The sequence below is a fragment of the Falco naumanni genome, chromosome 15, assembly GCF_017639655.2.
Source record: "Falco naumanni isolate bFalNau1 chromosome 15, bFalNau1.pat, whole genome shotgun sequence".
NCBI classification, from domain to species: domain Eukaryota; kingdom Metazoa; phylum Chordata; class Aves; order Falconiformes; family Falconidae; genus Falco; species Falco naumanni.
Genome location: NC_054068.1, coordinates 13,806,497 through 13,827,473, shown reverse-complemented (window position 1 = coordinate 13,827,473; position 20,977 = coordinate 13,806,497). Strand labels below are relative to the sequence as shown.

Genomic DNA, 20,977 nt, shown 5'->3' with positions numbered 1-20,977 from the left:
TGTTCTGCTGGCTGCTGGCTCGCATCAATGCTAGCGGTGGATGGCAGGCACCAGAGGGCTGTGGACAAGTGGCTTCACTGCCCAGGAAGGCTTTGGCACCGTGCAGGTACATAGAGCATGCGCTCTATTCCCTGACACGTCAGCGCAGCACAGCATGACCTTATTCTCGTTTGCAACCAGTACACACCAGTACGACACTGTAATTAGAACACAGCACCAGCAGCGCAGAAATTGGGGCTCTTCAGTTAAGCCGAGCAGTGCTGGGTTTAACTCAGTGGCACTGGGACTGCATCCTCTGGGCAGGGCCAAGAGGTGGCGGAGGCCATAGGCACGGGTGGAACCTGAGCTGCTGCGAAACACTGGAGCCACTTTTTTAAATATTTGGCATTGTGCTGCTTTGCATGAGTATTTGAGGTTCCCAAAGATGCACCAAGGCTATCCAAAAAGCATGGGGCAGCTTTGAAGCTGACTCAGTTGTTGGGGTGTGAGCAGCCAGGAGTTGGTTAATTGATTTCCTGATTGCTATCTGAAGGCACCATCCAATTTTGGTTTATTGCACAACAATACAGTACAGTTAAATTATGCACAATAGAAATACATACCTTTGTCGCAAGTCTGCGTGGCAGCTTAATTAGTTAGTATCAGCAGAGCACTTTGAAGACGTAAAGCACTACAAGAGTGCTCCTTATTATCCTCATTGCTACTTATCATTAGTGGCACAACGTGAAGGCTAATCTTCCCCCTGTACTCACCGGGGATGTGCTGCCGCCATTGTCAGCAGCCCCAGTCCCACGGGCCAGGCTGAGGACTTGAAAGCCTGAAATTAGGATTAGACTCAGCGTCAGCACAGGCTCCTGCGGAGTTAAACTTCAGAGACAGCAGAAAGCCTCAAGTATGCAAGCGACTGCCAGGCGATGGGAGGCTGTTCGCTGTGGTTATGGAACAAATATTTTTATACACAGATTCCTGGAGAGAATGGCTGGGAAAAAGCAAGCAAGCCCCTTTTATGGAAACCAACAAAATCACATCCAAGAGCCTGCCTTGCCAGCACCCTGTTTAGCTTTTTATTACTGACTTTGTTCCTGTATAAGCAATTAATAAACTGCAGTTTGGTCCAAAGTCTGTTGCATGAACTTCAGCTCATGGACAGGCACAGAGCAGGCAGCTGATTCTTACTGATACTCCAGCAAGCCTTCCGCTTTAACGCAGTATTTGCTGAACTGTTTTGCCTTGTCCCCTGTTTTCTTGAGTAAATTTGCCTTTTTTTTTTTTTTTTTTCAAAAAAGAAGCATTTGCTCTTGCACTCAGTCTCTCCCAAGCCCAAATATTACATTCAGCTGTTGTGCCTTTTGTAACCTTTGCTGCTCTACAAGGGAGCAAATCTTTTAACTGAGGATTTTGAAAATCTGGTTATGTAGGGCTTAAAATAAACCTGGAAGGTAGAAAAGTTAGATGGCCACCTTACTTTGGCCTGAAAGAGTGGGATCCTTAGAGCCAGAGAGGTTTGAGTAAACACAGGTGGCAGTCAAAAGTCAGAGCTGCCCTGGCCTCCTTTCTTTCTGCAGAAAACTTCCATCAGTATCAAGCAGAATTGCCTGCCAGGGAGAGGGCAGAAATCTAGAGGAACTATCTGTTGGCAGAGTTAGCTGGGCAAGAACGAAAAATCACCTTGGAAATCCATACACATATCAGAAGAATGAGCTTACCTACAGTTCTGAGCCCAGGATAGGCTTCACCCACTGGCTCATACAGTTCAGCAGGAGATGCGGATCTCCTCCAGCTGGGAGGGAATGCTGGTGTGGTATAGTCGAGGCGAAGCAACATCTGCTCCGGCTCCATGATCTCTCTCGCCGGGATCCCTCCTACCTCTATCAGAGTTCAGGGGCTGATTCTGACTCAGCTGGTTGATTCTCCAATTATTTTGTTGTAACATCTCAACAGAAGGAGCTGCTCAGGGATCTGCAGCAGGGCGAGGTAAAAATAAGACCTTCAAAGCTTTTGTTTTATCAGTTTTGACCCCAAATGACAAAGATTATTAATCATATCTTATTGACTGATGCAGAAATAACAAACCCTTCTTGCTGTCTTCACATTACACATACAAGGGGATATCCGAGTGCTCTACTCCAAAGCAGCATGTCAGAGCACAGGAAAGATTTAATTTCACCCTAAATCACTCCTGCCCACCGAGACTGAGCAGGAAATAAGAAATACAAAACATTTGTATCCTGTTAGGCACTCCTGTGCAGGGTCTAATTAGTTAAGGTCAAACACCAGTGTAAATCTTTCATTCCCCTGCAACAAAGTAAGTAGCTACATTTCACAACCTAGCAGTTTCTTCTTCATCCCGATGGCTGCGAACCTCTGCTAACATTTATTACGTTCCTCCTCCTCCGATGCGTGAGCTCTGACTGCAGGATCAGCGAGTGGTTAGCTGCATAATAGCACTATCACATTTTTGTACCACACCATTTCCTATTGATAGATTACAAAGCGTTTACCAGAAAACGCATTCAGGATCGAGACGGGAAGTTACTCAAGGTCACCCAGCAAACAAGCAGAACATCCAGGGAAGGTGGTACCTCTCCTGAGGCCCAGCAAAACGGGCTTTCCACCGAGCCGCACTGCTTTCCCTGCTGACAGACCTTCATTGAAACATCAGCAGCGACGCTAGATGAAACCAGACCATTTTGAGGGAATTGCGAGGGTAGAGATGTCCAAATGCAGTGTCTTTACCAAATGTTGAAAGCTATAATGTTCACATTTGTCTAAATCCTTCCTGCTGAACAGTCATCCAAAGAAATGAATGCCTTCATTTTTGCAGAGTTCAGAGTAATTTTATATATTTACCTCTTAGGCTCTTCTGGAATTCATAAATCACAGTTAATGAGAAGTATTAGCACACACTTACTGCAATTATGTGATGAATGTTTGATTTCTGGCTTAGAGCCTGAAAAATACATAGATTTCTGTGATCTCTAGAAAGGTAAAGATGAAACCTCATGTTTTAATTAGGGCCTAATAGCTTTAGTTCACTGCAATGCAAAGGCCTTTGGTTTTTTAAAAGCTTTCCAACCCAGCTGAAAGTCTGCTATTCAATTAGTCTGGAGTTATACATCAGCTGGTCAAGCAATGATAGCCTTTCTAAGAAGCTATTGCTTTCTCTGTAAGGGCTTTTACTCTGGGGAAAAAAACGCATTGCTTTTCCATCCTCTGGCTGCACCAGTGCTGCTCAACTGCTGGTGGAAACTGAGCTCGGCAGGTCCTACCACAGCAGCTACACAGGATTAAACCCTTGAGTGTGCCCCTATTCCACTAGTGAGCACTGCTGGAGCCGCTGCAACGCTGTGAGGAAAAAATGGAAAAAATTAATTTCCACATGAATCTACATAGCTTTTAACAGAAATATTAAGATTGGTATAAATTATGTATGACCAGAAATACACGTACGTGAAAGCACTAGAACAGCAATTACAAGAGGGGCCTATATGGAGAGCAAGGGATGCCACTGCATCCAGCGGAGGAATGCGTCGCTGCGGTCAGATGCCGGGGGTCCCACAGCGCAGACGGCTCCTGAACAGCAGAGCCAGTGCGGGCAGCAGGACAGTGGCGGAGCTTGCAGCAAACCACAGATGCCAGCCCTCCTCCTGTTAGCCCAGTGGGCTAAGGGGCTAGCAGGAAGGCAATAGCAATAGGATACACAAGATATCCTAAAGGATATAAAAGATGTGTCCAAATAGTTCATCACTTACGATCAAGAAGAACGCAGGCAATGAAGCGAGGATTTGACTCATCCTCCGTATTGTGCACAAGCAATCGTCGTCAGACCATCTGAGCAGGTATGCCATGAGGGCATGGCTGTGTAAAATCAAATTGCTTAATGACTTTGAACACAATCCCTTTCTGTAAGATCTTTCAGTGAGTTCTGCAACACTAATTTCCTGTAAACCAAGCAGAAGGGAGATAAAGGCATGCTAACCACCATCGGGTTGCAATCATCAAAGAGCTGTCCTCTGAAAGAAACATGGACACACTGGGTCTCGGTAGTTTCATGCTGCGTGTGCCAGAGTTTTGCCTCAAAAGAGCAGCTACCCTGGCCCACATGAGTCCCCTGCAGCACAAGCTTTGCCCCCCAAAGCGGTGCCTGTTACTGGGAGCAGGTGACTGCAGCCATCCACCCCCCCGTGCCCCACGCACTGAAGCACCTATGGCAGGAGCTATAAATCGTGGACTATGAGAGGGGAAGCAGTTCTGCCAGGGCACAGTGCCCTGTGGCTGGGCTACAGCAGACAGGACAACACATAGCACCACCGGAATCTTCTCAAGTGATACAGTGAGAAATAATCGAATGATAGTAACAAAACGCTGGTAGCATCATGCCCCACCGTCAGCAGCCACCACCTCGCACAGCCCTTTTTAACAGCCAGGTGCTGTCGCCACCATCTCACACAAAAGCAGCGGAACGGGGAAGCTGGGTGACTGTCCAAAGCCACCCCAGCAAACTATTGCTGCAGATCAGTCTGCGTCCTTCAACAAGCTGCCCTCAGCCAGGCAGCAGAGCACCTCGCCGACCAGCCTGCCCTTCAGAGCAGCAGGCACGGGCTGGGGAGCAGCAGCCTGCAGAGGCACCGTGGCCAGGGGCTTCCCCAGGGGGGCAAGGAGCCCCGCACAGGTGGCTGCAGAGCAGCCCCTCCACAGCAGCCCACCGGAGACCTCGGACTGAGATGGAGACCCTCCTGCTTGGGAATGTTCCTCCCCACCAACACCCTCCGTAGGTGCAGGTGTGTAGCCCTGGAAGGAGAGGCTGTCCTTAGAAAATCTGCCCGTGTACCGCTAATCTGTGTTACTTTTCAGACTGGAGTAAGACTGGAGTAACCAGACCCTCCTTCGTGGGGGCACGTACTTACTCAGCAAAACCTCAGCTGAGGTTCAAAGCAGCTCTCTGCCTGGCCACCCCGGGCAGATCCCCGCTGCTGGCCAGGTTCTCACTGCCTGCTGTAAACTCAGCATCAGCCAGTCAACGGGACCTCAGGACTGCTCTGCTTCCACAGTTCTCTGTGCGCTCTGGAGTCGGTGGGCAATACAGGGAACCCTCTTCCCACAGCAGAAAAATCTCACCACAATCTGTAAAACGTCCAGCTGATGAGAACCACAGCAATGATTCAGGAGTACCTTGGGCTCCGTGGTGCACCACCTGAGCACCCTGTTCTCTACCCTTAGTTCAAGGCCTCTGCTGCAGTTCTCATGCTCCTCAAGGACCAAGCCTGGGAGTCTCCGTGATGCCACTGGCAACAGGAGCTTTGGGAAGTCTGCGCTGTGATAGTGACTAGCAGAACAGAGAATTTTCACCGCCCAACCAAACTCCTTGGTCCTGCAGGGTCCACGTGAGCAGCAGTTACACACAGGCCAGTCTATGTGAGAGGGAAGCACCACTCCGAAGGCTGCACTGGCCCAAGTAGAGCTGCTGCAGATGCAGCCTTGAAGGTGATGAAACCGAACAAAGAAATGCAATCCTCCAAGCAACAAGCAATTACTCTTTACTGGCTTGCCAATTCAACTGTGGTCAATCAGTCTTTGCAAACTGGCTGCTGCTCAGCTCACAAAATCCACTTGTCCTTCAGTAATCATGAGGGTGAAACCGCCCTCCTCTGCCTGATTGTGTATTTTCTCACTATAATTAAATGTGACATGCAGCTGCAGTAAATATTTGTGCAGTCATAGCTCACATAATAATCACCAGAAAACCAACTTCAGCAGGGAACGTACATGAATTCTAGTCCAGTCTGAAGCTAGACTGATATTTCTAATCCAATAAAAATTCATTAAAGCCAGGAATTTAACAGAGTAAGAGCAAAAAAAAGAATTTAACCCTACTTTTCATGGAAAAAGATAACTGTGTTATCCATATACTGACAGCCTTGATAGTCCAAATTTAAGAAATAATCTAATTGCCACTAGATGGCACATCTCAATTACTAATCTATGTTTGAATTCAGGATCGTTTTTTTCTTTAAAAAAAAAAAGATACTCCCTCTCTTTGCTAACATAACACTTTGCAATTATGCTTGCTTTCTATTTTGAAATCAGACAGCTTAAAAAACACATAGAAAAAAAAAGGAATTTTTAACTAAAAATACACCATCTGCCAGTGAAAACCTAGCTTGATTCTGTCACATCTACAACCAAACCAGGTTAATAACTAGCATCACAGATGGTTTCTTTATATAAATATGTACATCTCCCCATAGTGACTTTTTCAGCTGCTTCCCAAAACTGCTGGCACTGCGTTACCTCGTTTCCTAGGCAATAGCTGTGCCTCACACTCAGCCTGGACATTATGCAGCTGGAATGGATTTCAGAAGATGCCATCTCCTGCCTGTGGCTGTTCTCCCAATACCAACAAGGGATGCAGCAGTGGACAGCCATGTCTCTACCAGAGAGCAGCAACAGATGGATATTAATACATACTCATGCAGCTGGTCTTTTTCCTCCAATGATTAAATTTGCTGAAAGGTTCTTTTAACTTGCCCAAATCCTCCCAGAAGGCCACACACCAATATCACGGTGACCTCAGTATGATAGCATAGGGCTACAGTCAGAACAATAAAGGTAGAATTTGATCTTTCTGCAGTATTCAACAGTATGAACTGTTATAAGCTACTAAAATACAAACCACAAAACCACTGTGGGGTGCCATGCTTATTCTTCCTCGGTAGTTATGTATCAGGTCTGCAATCAGCAGCGGTTATTTCCTAGTTCTCCTATGTCCGAGTTCACATGAGACGAACATTTGAGCTGGGTTCTGTTGCTCTTCCAGTACCAGCAGTGAAACGTATTTCAGACCAAACTGCTAGCCTGTTGCTACCACTTTGAAAATAGATACTTGCTACCTTCCAAGAAGTTCCACAAGCATCAAACCTGTTAAATAATGAAACAGAGAACAAACAGATTCAATTCACTTCTTCCTGGTTCTACTTCACTCATCTGAAAACCTATGGAAGTAAAAATTATTGTAATGACCAAGAGCATGCTACTCTGTGGCACAGAATATAAAGCTTCTCGGGACCACAGCAGCTGTGAGGTTTAACATAAGCTAGACTGGTCCATACAGAACTCTGAGCTACTTAGATCCAATTTTGTTGGTATTCATATGACATATGCCCCCTTCATACTACAATGAAGGCAAAAAGATGGTAATTCCAACTGCTTTATTATTTCTAAGGGTATAATAAAAAGCATTTAAAAGAATACCTTAAGAAATAGAGTAACGGGAGAGCAGACAGGACTCACATAATCTAAGCTCCATTCATGTCTATTACATTGATATGAGTGATAAAAATCAATCGACTACCTACATTTGGGCCTGAATTTATGAATACCTGTAAAATGAGGGTCATGATATTGATGTCTGAAATCACTCCGAAACTTGTAATGGTCTGTTTAAATACTGGATACTATTATAAATTAACTGAAACCAACACCTTTCCTATGGCCTGCTTTACAATCAGATGTCAACTTCTTTCTTGTCTGGGTTTGAACAGCTGATTGTAAGATGGCAGGCTCCATCCTACTGTGTCATTCAATCATCTGCTGTTATTTTGGAAAGAGTAAACTTACTTTGAGAAATAACTAGAAGACTGCAAATATAAAGTAACTGTATTCGTTAAAACAGTATTTTTAAATGGATATAACAGAGTATGTAAAGTCTTAAAAAGCCAGTGCAGTGTATGTAATGTGTCAATGAAACTGAAAGAATGCCGATTTCAGGCTTGGCATTATAAAACCATGACAAAGTAAGGAGCGCCCACTTACCATTCACTTCCGTCTGTCTTTCACATCACTGAAAAAGTGTTTTCAAATTATGAGAATAACGATCACTGCCCTGCACGCCAGGCAGGAAAGTACACTGAATTTATAACTGGCAAATGGTACTTGCAGAAGCAAATTAATCAAATGTATACAACAGCAACTTCTGAGTTTAGAGCTTCACCCTTGAAAACTCAACTTCTAGAAACCTCACCACACACAGAGAGATGTATCTTTATTTTAGGAGGAAAATGAAATTATCAGAGCAGTTTCACATGGTTTTACATACAAAAAAAGGCACACCTGCACGTTTTTTGACTCACAAACTTGTCTTACAAGTGCCTTGAAACAAATGGTGAAAAACTGGCTGGGACATTCAGCAACAATGCATTTGGAGCTTTCAGTGTTAACTGCAGCCACCATGTCACTCCTCACCCCCGCTACCAACTACTGGCTGTCCAGTACAAGACTTCTTCCTCAAATTTCAGTATTCTTTCTTGAAGAGTTCATTCACTTTCAAGGAAAACACAGACCACTATGATGCTTCTTATGAATAGCTGAATGAAAACAGAGGACCAGCTGTTCAGATTCAGTCAAGAAACCAATGCTGAAATGACAATCCTAAGCCTGGGGATAGTACAAAAATGGCAGATTCAGCTCCCCTTTAAAAAAAATGTGTAGAAGAGTATTCTTGCCATGTCTTCCCATTCTAGGACACCAGGAACAATTAATTGTGCACAGTTTGTTTACCTGTTGCTTTAAATCTTGTTTAGGCATTGACTTCACTTCTTACATAAAGGAACAAATAACTCAAGGACTACAATAAAAATGCAACAAAGAATAAAGTAAGGATTGACACCTTTGAGTTCACAGTAGAATAACATGGTTTCTCATAATCTTCCTTTGCAGGACTAAAACAGACAGTAGGTAAAATCCTTCAAAGTGCCCTAGCTACTTTGGCACCTTCACAGATGAAATTTAAAGCACTTACACAAACAGGATTAAATCTTCCAAATAAAACACAATGACTTTGAAAATTCTAACTAGTGATACATTAGTGTAAGAAAAGCATAATTCCCTTCAGCGACTTTTAATTCAGTCCTAGTGCAAAGGAATTCAAAATTACATAGCAAGTCAGTGTCAGGATAATGCAGTAACCTAATACCATCATTACAAGAAAACAAACCCATCCCAAAACAATGCTTAGAATTGCCTATATTAGTTATCACTACTAATTATGAATAACTGCTATGTTGAAGAATCACAACCGTCAGAGTAAAATTCATTACACTGTAAAAAGCCTGCCCTGGAAAGGTTTATTCTCTATACTGGATCTCTGCTCTTAGCTCTTTGGTCAGGTAATTTATCAGCACTGCTGTTAACTTCTGCTGAAGACTAGCATTTCCCATTACAAGAGCAGTCAGCTGAGCAATATCGGTCCAGTCTAAGCGCCTGAGAATAACAATGGCTTCATCATACAGTTTCTGCTGCTCAGCAGGAGGCAATTCCAATAAAATCTGAGGAACTGGCCTGAACTGTCCACTGGTCATCCAGGCACCAAGCAATCCACCAAATGCTCCTCCTGGAAAAGAGAGAGATGTTACTCCTTACCAGTTAAGGTTTAAACCTGAAATTCTATCCACAGCCTTCATCAACAATGTTCCCACCTTTATGAGAAATCAATGCAGAGTTGTGTCTACTTTAACTAGATTTACACAGGATGTTCAAAGCACCACAGCTATTTACACCCACAGCAATCACAAAGGAACTCTTTACACAATCAAAGCAAATAGCTTCAAGCCAGAAATCAGAAACAAAACAGCACTTCCTAGGGCAGTGGTCTCTCTTTAGGATAAGCTCTACTACTAAATAAAAACCATGCCCAAGGAAAACAGGTGACCAACAATTACTTTATCAGTGCCATTAAGACATGATCTCTTATTAGAGATTTCCAGACTGACCCAAGCTTTCTGCTTCTGTAGAGCCACATCTTTCAGCCTCCTACTCCCATGAAGTCCACCCCTCAGAAGGTGCTCACAGAGACCAAACACATCACAGCTCTGTGGGGTTAGACACATTCATGCTCTCGTTTACCAAATCAGCACTCCACCCACACTGCCCAACCCAGCTGGCCAAGAAATGCTCTTAATTAAGAGTCATTCCAGGATATCCCTCAGCAGAGGGATCCTCTATAGCTGATGTGATTGTGGCTGCTGCTTAGTCACCAGCCTTGCAGTCCTACATGGCTGTTCTCTTTTCAGAGTGACCAGTCTAACTTGCAACACAGTGCTCTCCAACAGCAGTTCACATGACTGACGCAGCTGCCCAGAGACAGGCATCCTGGTGGAAGGAAGGAGAGCCCTCACAACAGTGGGGTTGTGATCAGAACTGACCTGCCTCCAAAATTCTCGCTGCCAGCGACTGCTCCTACAAAGTCATTTAGGCACTCACAGGCATGCAGTTTTTCATTAGACAAAAATTCTGTAATTTGAAGCTTTTACGCAGTTGGCATTTTTTCCCATGATACCACAGAAATACTTGAAAGCCTACAATGGCTGAATTCATCTTCAAGGGACTTTTATGAGAACATCAATATCTGATTTAGGGGCACTTAATGCAAAAGTCACTAGAAGTATTGATGTCTAAGTTCCTTGTCTATTGAGACAGGATTTGTTACAGGATCACACTTTTTCCCCCCAAGCAACACGCCCACAATCCATTCTTCTGAGAGCAAGCAGTCCTTAGAAAGCACAATACGTTGCAAGTTTCTCCAGTGACCACCGCAGATGGAAGGTAACTCATCCTTTAATTCCTGGTGCAAGGCAGCAATAAGGACAATCCCTGCTACTCAGTCCCATAGCAATAGAGGCTGTTTGTGTAAGTGAAAGCACAAATGTCCCTGTAAACTGTCCTAAAACTCACTGAAGACCCAGTATTGTTTACCTATGAAATTTCAAAATAGTATTTTTGGCTATTAAGCTCTGTACTTGAAACAGAGTAAATACACAGGTTCATTTTGCATTTTCTGTTACCACTCCTCACATAATATTTGTTTATTTTTTGTAACTCGATCTTGCTAACCCTCACGCAGGCATACTGCAATTCACTCCAATGCCAATAAGCCCATGAAAGTGCTGGAACTGCTTGCAGGAATAAGGAGCATTCAGGGACCAAGGCGCACATTACTTCAGTGACATGGCAGCTTTCAAACTAGAAAACTCTTAATTCAAGAGATACAGAGGCGAGACAAAGGAGAGACAACTATTTACTATTGGACTCTGGCCTTCCTGTAATTTTCCATGCAAGGAAAAAAAGAAAATGACAGGGAATAATGAATTCCAGAGGAAAAACTCAAGTTCACCATGAAGTGGATAGCAGGTACTTTTAACATACAGAAACAAACACCATTTTTAGTAAGATCATTAGGAAAATGATCCTGTCTCATGCTAAAGCTAACTAAGAATATTTATTCACCCTCACTTCACACACCAATTTTTTTTCTTTCTTCTGTGCCATCAGGTACCAACATCCCCCACAACTGCTACATCATCTCTTCTGCTTCTTCACCCCTGCCTCCCCCCTCCCTTCTTTTCTCCCCCACCACAGCACCGGAGCAAAGCCAGCACTAACAAGCTCAGAGCCCGTTAGTTTGCTGTTTCATCCCACACCCCAGGCACGGGTGTACCTCAGCAGATGGAAACCCACCAAAAGCAAATGATTTTTTAACAGCTTGTTCAAAGGGTTTTTAAAGGTGCCACTATCTCAGCCTCAGATCTGGATAGCTTCCCTTTTCTGCACAGGAGTCAAAGTCAGTAAGGTCACTATCACCCTAGAAGTAAATACTGACACATGCCTTTCTGATGCACACCTTGTTTCTAAAAAGCCAACATACTATCTTCTAAAAAACCGACATTCTATGGCATCTTGTTAAAGCCCAGTTACATGAAATCTCAACACTGCATATCCCTCTCCTGCAACCCATGGCTACTACACAGACCTCCTAGTTTCTTCACTCAGCGAGTTAAACATACTTCTTGTTCCTAAAGCAAAACACACTTACCTACAGCGATTCCAGGTGGACCTCCCATCAGACCCCCAATAAATGCTGTTGCACCAGCCATCAGTGCTCCCAGACCAGAGTGTTTGACAGCAGCTTTCATGCCCTTCACCTGAGAGAGATGGCAAAATAGTTGCATCACATCATCAACATCGATGGGCATCTTGGCGAGTTAAGACCCTGGAAAAGAAGTTTAAAGTTATCTTTTGATTGCTGCAACAGAAACTAAATCTTGCTGCTAAATTCAGGAAAAAAATCAATTCTGGAGTCTGTGAGACTAAAGGTGCACTCTCAGTACAGGAAAAAATAAATTTGCTTTCCCTTTCATTTCTGGGAAGTTAGTTGAAGGTTACTGAAACTGCAAATGAAACCAGAGTAGACCAGAAAAAAAACCTGTTTCCATAAAAAATTCAGAAAAGCAAAAAATGGGAAGTACCATTAATGAGAGACTTAAGAAAGTTTCTATCTAATTCTACAGCACATCGCCTTTGCCTTGCACAACTGCTGCACATATTCAGGATCATGTACAACTCCAGGAAAAAGGCAAAGCAGTCTCACTCTACTGCAGGTAGCAAATTTAACTGACAAGTCTGTCAGGTATTTTCTCCTTGTCCTAATTCTTGACACAAATCAGTTGCTTGTTTTCACATATCAGTTCTTCTCCCCATTTTGCTACCTGCTTAAACACTTCTACACTGATTTCTGAAGGCAAAAGGCTGTCTACAGCAACAAAGAAAAGCCTGAGGAAGGGAACAGATTTCAGGAGTCAGAGGAGAGACCTGGCACTGGGAATAAACGGGGAGCTCTGGAGACAGGGCATCAGAAATGCAGGGGTGTACGTGTACAGAGATCGGACTCAGATCAGACACGCAAGATGACTGCCACGTGTACAGGGAGGCAGAGATGGGACCTCAGCCCCCTTACGCGCAGTGACAAGTCCCCAGCATGGGGCAGATACCTGGTCCCAAGAACAATCTCTCCGAGACCAAACCTTTCCCACCTTGTTCACTTGCTGCTGCTGCCCATCTAAGCCCACTGATTTCCGCAGAGGCCCACAGAGAGCATGGCTACCCATCACTGCTGCTGTGGTCACCGCTGACAAAGAGGGCAGCGGGGTATGCCTGGGTGAGGGTTCCAGCCCCCCACCCTGCAGGCATGGGAAGCCATGCTATTGCACTGACTATAACCATGAGAAAAGGCACACGAACATGACCCAGTTTAAAAAAAAAAAAAAGATACAGGACATCTTTTTGGAATTTCTGCATATTAAATATTCTTTTCCACAGGCTGCTTGCCCTGTCACAGCAGGTAAACTGGAAGGCGTAACAGAAGCAAACACATGACTTAAAAGCTGCAGGTGCCAGCAAGTGTAGTGAGCAAGGAAAGAGGCTGCATGAAGAAACAGTAAGTCTTCTCTGCTTTAAAAAAGCTTCTACCTGAAGAAAAATATTTTACCCCTTATTTTGCACCCAATATTTGCTTGCTGTTAAGCCAGTCACTTGAATCAAACTTTTTAGATATGGGTACTACGCTCTAACTTTGCCAGGCACCCATCCTGAGATCTCAAGAGAGATTTGCAAAACCGGTGACCCCTCAAAATAATTGAACTCAAATGCAGCTCTTCTTGTGTACAGTGTTACACGATGCCAAGCACTGAAAAAATCCATCTTTGGCTTTCAGTTTGGCAAAGCAAGTGGATACTTTAGACTTTAACAGCTATTTTAAAGATAGGAGAACAGACAGAGATAATAAAAATATCCCCATCTCATGTTGCAAAAATAGGTTCAACACTAATGAAAGACACTGATTCAGACCAATGAGATCAGAGGAAAACCCATAAAATGCAATTAAGAAACTCCATCCCCATAGCAAAGTTGGAGAAGTGTTCAGTAAATAAGGCCCGAGGACTTGGCACTGAACAGTAAGAAAAAGCTTAATCATTAAGCAAATACCTTCCATTCTGTACACCGAGGAAAGGGTTTGCGGGGGGAAAAATACTCAGTATGATTAAAAATATAATCACACATACACAGAAGGCTGAATTATTGTTGTACATGTAACTTTAGCACTATCGAACAGATGAGTGTTTGGTTTTCCAGCCTCTAGAAAACTTTTTATCCCAGTGCATGTGTGATACTTTCTCAGCCCAAGCCAACTTGTCTTCAAGTCCTTCTTGAGTAGATCTCCTCAATGTCCTCAATGCAAAGCGAAACCGGAGTGGTATCACATAATTTTTCATATTAATAATTAACTACTGTGAAAGCAAAAGCTTTCTTTTGCACTAAAATGGCTGACTCCAAATCATCTATGTCACTGCAGTATCCGAGCACTGCTGACACGACACAAAAATCCGGGTTTTGGGAAGGGACCACGTATGCTCCATAGCTGCAGAGATGCAGTAGGAGATTCATCATATAGCTGCATTTCTCTCACTACTTCATCCATCCGCATGCCAGTCTAAGGAAAACATCAAAGTTCTTCATTTTACCACTGTTGCTTTTGGGTTTTTGGCAGGCTTATGACACAGCAGTGTATCAGAATGTCAACGCATGCTGGTTAGTGACAGCAGAGTGGCACACTCTGCTTCCAGAGTTATATGTTATCTCATTCAATATGATTCAGGCTCAAAGTAACAAACAAATGGCTGCTCTGTTCATTCTAGAAAAGTAGGAAAAAAACCCCCAAATATACAACTGGTACAGTTCACACGACCAAGCCTAGAAATGGTAGAAAGTAAGATTATGTATTTGTTGTTTCTACCTTCTTACCAAAAGGTGAACAGATCGCCACTCAGAGTAACGTTCACACCAGCACCAAGAAGCCTTGAGTGCTGCAGGATTCAGCTCCTGTGAGACAGGAACTGATTCATGCTTATTCTGCAACTCCTTAGCATGACCTCAGATTAACCCAACCACCGGAGTGCTGAAATGATTTGCTTCTTCTCTTTTGGCTAAATCCAGTGAATGTCTCATGCAAAACTCTTCAGTATGAAGGATCTGCGGCACGGCCAGGACAACACAAGTTAGAGAACTGACAACACAGTATGGCTCTCGCTGACAGTAATATAATCTGCTTTCCCCCAATCAAACTGACCGACTTTCACAATCTCCTAAACTGATCCAATACCTGAAATGGTGTTTGTGAGCAAAGAAACCCAAAGCTGAAGCATCAGGTCCCTGCACTACATAGAAGCTGGCTGTCCACGTAAAGCCACCCACGTTACTCCACACTGCCAATACTAGGAAGTCTCCTTACAGTGAAATGGCATCTAAAGCAGTGCAAAGGTGATCAGCTACTCTGGGTTTCTCCAAATAAATATAAAACAGTTTCATGACTAGATTCAAAGTGCAATTGGAAAACAGGAATCATACTGCTATCTGGTGGCATACAATGTGACAAACACATGAATTTGTAATGATGTATTAGTCTCAAGGTAAAGCAGAAACATGCTAGAACTCAAGCAACTGTAAGTATTTTTTCCATAGTAAATTATTTTACTGCTTTACTCCCCTCACAACTTCCCCAAAGAGAATTTCCACTCACAAAATTAACATTTATTTGGGGTTTTTTTGGCTTGATTGAAGAAGGTTCTTGGCACAGCAGAGCTGGTCCTGCTTAATTCCGAATGTGAGCATCACACTCAAAATTCTCATAGACATTACAAGCAGCACTCATTTTCTCTCAACTCTTAGAAGTAATTCTATGATCTTTTAGCATATTCACTGTATTTTAAGTCCTGCAGTGAATTTTAGTGAATACAGGAGCTGATGCACAGCACATACAAGTTGGTGGGGTTTTTTTATACTGTACATACAGGGCACTAGTGGGAGCCATCAAAACGTAAACCACGTATTAGAGCACAAAAAGTAAACCCAAAGATTCCTACATTGAGCACAAAGACACAGATGAGTGGACCAACGATACAGAGATCTTTTATGAAGTCACACCATTATGAATTTCTTTGAAAATTTCAGGCTCTGACACAGAATTATGGTGCTCAACCAGACAATTTTCAGTGAGCATGGTATTTTTTTTAACCATACACCACAGACCATGAAAGCAGGATATTTTGACAACACATTAACAGGTTGCAACACGGAGACTCCACAAAAGTATAACCTGCTACTAGGACAAGCAGCCAAACCCCACCCCACCCCCACCCCCCAAAAAAATTAAATCAACAGGCAGACAGCTAGCTTTAGGCTAAGGAAATCAAACAACAGGGTTATAAAGATCTGTAGCTGCAAACCTCTCAACACCTCACAGACTGGTAAGGCCTATAAGAAGCCAACTGCAAGAATGCAGAGCACAAAGTTGCGGCTCACATGAACCAAATGATCAGAATCGCTGAGCGAGTAGAATAGGAAGATAAAACATATTTGAAAACACCAGTGAACTACAAGAAGCAAGAATCCTAACCCAGATTAAAAGAAGCTGTAAGTTTTGTGTCAGAGGCAGAACCAAATGACAGCCAAAAATATTTATAAACTTTGATTGTGTAATTGACAAGTAAATAAAAGTGCAATTTGATTCTAGCACCGAACTATTTCCTACAGAACCCACGCATATGTTAAGCAACACTAGGAACATAAAATACTGGATTTGCATTAATGGAGGGATGGAAATGTCAATGACATCTATAAAAATGGGCTTGGCTTTCAGAGATGCTGAGTCCCCTACTGACTTCACATGGCATTGACAATATCCATTGCTTCAAGGGAAAAAAAAAACACCAAGAGTTTTGGAAAACAAAGCTGCTAAGAAACCAAGCTTTGTTGTATAACAGACCTTCCTTTTTTGATCTACTGCAGTTCAGTGGCTGCGTTCCTCTTCTCTTTGTGGTCTCCCCAAATGCTCATCTGAGGTGAGTAAAGTAAGCAATGATACTACTTTACCTATCCAAAGAGAATGGTAACATATGTTTCTATCTCACCTTTGAGCCTACACTAAAAAGTACATTCCTCTCAGACCTAGTTTATTAGTTCTTAAGAAGAAAAATAACATGGAAAGAATTGAAACAACAAAAGGATCACATCATACGCAACTTACTGAAAGTCCTATTAATGCAAACAACAAAGAGGGTTGCCAAATTAATCTGTGGTGTGAACCTCATTCCAGCTCTTCCTTATTTAATACTCCCATTTCATTACCCTACTTTCACCTTCACAGAACGATGACTTTAGACAGGCAAAAGCCGTTTTACCTCCTGGGCTCACTGTCTCACTTATAGAAAAATAAACACCCTCCCAAATGTCCACACAGAAGGTACTCTAACCAGCACACAGCCTGGACAGCCGCTGAACTGTCCTCACAGTTTCTTATAACCTCTTAGTGAGTTAATAGGGTATACTCTCCAGTAAACACCTCTACAATGTGCACACACGTAGAATCACCCACAGGAAAAATTCCAAACCTACCAAACAATGAAGACATAGGTCTAAGTCCTCTTACCAGGAGCTAACTTTGTCTTGGTGGACACCACACAGTGATAAGCAAGAATGTGGGGCAAGAACCTCCATACAACGGCTAGAAAGCATACATGTGATCTGTGTAGGTCTTCAAACTGGAGCTTTAAGACAACAGCAAATATTAATGCAAGCACAGATGCCCAGGAGATAACCCAGGGCAATTTCTTCTGTCTCAGCTGTACAGCAACGGTTCTATCTATAGTGCAACTTTTTAAAATAAATATGAGATCAGCACTAGAGCAAAACCAAATGCAAAATACTCAGCAACTGAGACAGAGTAAAGAACACAACCTCAAAAACAATGGCGTGCAAAAAGAGATGACTTGATGATTAAACAGGCCAGAAGTTCAGTGACTATTTAAGTAATAGCTGGTGGATGGGCGGGCTATCAAGATATACCTATCTACAAAGGAGGACTGGCTCATCACTGATCCATATGCATACTGTTGGCTTGAGCAGCATTTCTGCTCCTGAATCACTTCCTGAAAATCTTACCTTTAGAGCCCAGCCAGTATTTCAAATCTGCAAAGCAGGTGGTCTGATTTAAATCATGACTGGCATCAGCAGCCAGTAAAGCTTGGGTTAAATACACCAGTTTTAACCCTGCTCCACGTTTGTAATTTTGTTATTTTGCTAAGGAAGGGTTCATTCCTCCTTACTGATGTAAAACATGCTGACTACCATTCCTGTCTCAGTACTTGGTACTCCTCTTTCCCAGCTGTCAGGATTCACCACACCTACAAATATTTATTGTAATAATATAATTATGTTGCTGACTATACATTTATTCAGATGTTCAATTTTTGAGTTTCAATTATATTATATGGCAAAGAAACTCACCTATTTGGTAGACAACCCAAACTCAATTGAAATGCATAAAAAACGCACTTTACAATTGTTTTTGTAAGAACTGCAACCTTAAAAGCATTGCTTACTTTCTTCTTTTGTGTATTTATCAAAGCATGTAAATTTATCAAGGTATTTAATTGGCTTGTTTACCAAAAGAGGCAACAAATTCACTCGTTATAGGAACATACTATTTCTAGGAACCTAGAAGTTGATTTTACAAGGCTCTTAGACGCCTAAGAATGCAGGTAAATGTTCAGTGGGAGTTACCTTCTTCTGCTGAGATTAAAGGAAATTTGGCACCTACCCTGTCTGGGCACTCAGGATACCCTGCTTACCTAGACTGCCAAATCCCAAAGTATCTGTGAAAGACTGGCCACAACTCCTTCAGTCCTTAACATTTTTTTAGACCTACCCGATGTCTTTCTAATCTGTATATTAAGCGTGGAATTACTTTTTTTCATTCCCTAGCCAACTTCACCATTCTGAAGGCAGTATTTGAAAAAGTTACAGGTCGATTTCATCAGAGCTCATACTGAAGCCAAAACAATCAGACTTTCAGCTAAGAAAGAAAGAGCTGACACTTAGAAAGAACTTGATAGCACGAGGCTTTCCCTGTAGATACTTGGCGCAGCGCACTGCAGCACTACCTTCGAAATCTGAACTAAGCCTGACAATTTAAATGTTTTTCCTGACTCGCTACAAAAACATAAACTTCATCTCGTTAAAATTAATCAACATGTGCCAAATGTTTTAAAATTTATTAAAAACTTTATGACTAAAATAGGCTGAACATAAACCGTAATTATAAACTCATTCAAACAGCAGATATTTAATTGCGCTTCAGGCATTTTTTCATTTATTTGCCTACAGCGCCGGTTTCAGGTTTGCCATTGCTGCAAGGCCGGTACTGCCTCCAGGTCAACCCGGGCTAGGCCGGCGTGGGATCCTGAGACCGGGGAGCGATGGGATGCCGAGGCCGCATCAATGTTCAATCCCATCTGAAGACCCTCACGGCTCCTCCCGCGATCCGCACGACGGCCCCGAAGCCCGGGCCGGTCTCGGCGGCGGAAGCCCCGGCGGCAGGTCAGGGCCCGGCCGCCCCCCCGGGGGCAGCCCCGGACCCCGCCGCGCGGCAGGCCGCGGCCCCCCAGCCCCGCTCCCCTCACAGCGCCCGGCCTCTTCTGGAAGCGTCCCGGCCCCTGCAAGCGCCAGCCCCGCCGACAGCGGGCCGCGGGGAGCTCCGGCGGAAGCGGAGGGCACGGCGGGGCCCGCCCGGCCCGCCCGGCCAGGGGGGCCGCAAAGCCGGCGCCAAGCTCGGCCGCGGCCCTGCCTCCCTTCCTTCCTCCCTCCTTCGCCCGCCTACCTCAGCCGGCAGCGCGCACGGCCCGCAGGAGGCCGGGCAGGAAACGGCCGCGGCGCCGCCGGTGCCGGGGGAGGAGCGCGGCCCGGCGGGGCGACCCCCGCGCAGCCCGGCCCCCGCCCTGCCCGCCCTCACCTGGGGGGCGGCGGCGGCGGCAGGCCTGGGGCGGCGGGACCGGCTGCCTGTGCTACACCAGCCCCCCACCGCAGCTCCCGCGCTGGCTCCGCGGGCAAAGCGCGTAGCCGGGAGCGGCGTTAGGCGAGAGGTGCTGCCGCGCCGCCTCCTCCCCCCGCCTGCCCCCGCTGCCCGGCCGGGCCCTGCCCGGGAGCCGTCGCTTCCCCGCGGCTGGCGCGGGGGCCCTGCGGGCGGGAGGCGGCAGCGGCGCGGCGGGCCCGGGGCAGCGGGCCCGGGGCTGCGGGCAGGGCACAGGCCCGGGGCTGCGGGCAGGGCACAGGCCCGGGGCAGCGGGCAGCACCGTGCAGGCAGTGCGCGGAGCAGCGGGGAAGGGCTGCCCACGGACGGCTCCCGCAGCACCGCACTGCGTCCCGACGCCAGCCCGATCCTGGAAAAGGCACTGCCTGACGTGACACATGCTGCCCTTTCCCAAGGATGGGTTATTAACGGAGGTTTTGGCTTTTGTCAGCTGAGCTGCTGGGATGATGTCCTTCCCGATTTCAGATACACCCTCTCCCCCTCAGCTCCTTGCTGAGAGGAAGAAGCGGGATGAGGGAAAAAGGAGGAATGACTCACAATTTGTGCCCCTTTCCTGTGGCTGCACCGGGGACTTCTTAACCTCCCCATGCTTTATACGATCACATAAAACAACTCTCTGTGTAACAACTCAAAATGTTACAGGTCTGCTGGTGCTCTTGATTTTTATGATTTGGATGTAAAAAGCAAATGTAATTCCTAAAATGAGCGAAGAACCAAAATGCCATGTACATTTTAAGAAGTAACACCCCAAACTTCAGCTGTAAGCAGCTTTCTAAGGAGCAGAATTAAAACAATGAAGTCTGCCAGCCATCAAAGTAGGGAATTTTTATCGCTTTATCCCAGACTTACTCATTACTTCAGTACTCCAGTTAAATATAAACACAGGTTATTAGGGCTACACCAGCAGGTATTTATTAGGTCTATTTTTTCTCTATGGTATACGTTACTAACATGAAAATGTAAGGTAAGAGTCAGAGTGTATCCTTCAAGGATGTGCACGCTGCTGTAAATCACATTCTCAGAGAAATTGTGACTGTTGAAGTCAGTGGGAATCTGGTTATTGCAACCAGCTGGATGAAGATTTGATTCTCTAGGTAGTTACCAGCCAGCATGCGATGGCATGCCCCTTCCTCTTCTCGGTGAACTTGAACCAGCACATGTGAATCGGTACACTCCACGTTCCACCAAGCGTTCCGTGCCTTTGGGCTACACCACAGCGCGGCA

At 44.7% G+C, this 20,977-nt stretch overlaps 1 protein-coding gene across 9 annotated transcripts in view; it reads right to left on the bottom strand.

Moving 5' to 3' along the window:
- Nucleotides 1-8,026: 8,026 nt before the first annotated feature.
- Nucleotides 8,027-20,977, bottom strand: part of C15H19orf12 (chromosome 15 C19orf12 homolog) — a 57,997-nt gene continuing 45,046 nt past the window's right edge. For 3 of the 9 annotated variants that reach the window (XM_040615001.1, XM_040615002.1, XM_040615004.1), the window contains 2 exons: nucleotides 11,867-11,975; nucleotides 8,027-9,388 (listed from right to left, as the gene is read on the bottom strand). In XM_040615001.1, coding sequence (XP_040470935.1) covers nucleotides 9,123-9,388; nucleotides 11,867-11,975 — 375 coding nt within the window. In that variant the 3' untranslated portion in view covers nucleotides 8,027-9,122. The other 6 variants (XM_040615006.1, XM_040615010.1, XM_040615005.1 and 3 more) reach the window with 6 other exon arrangements.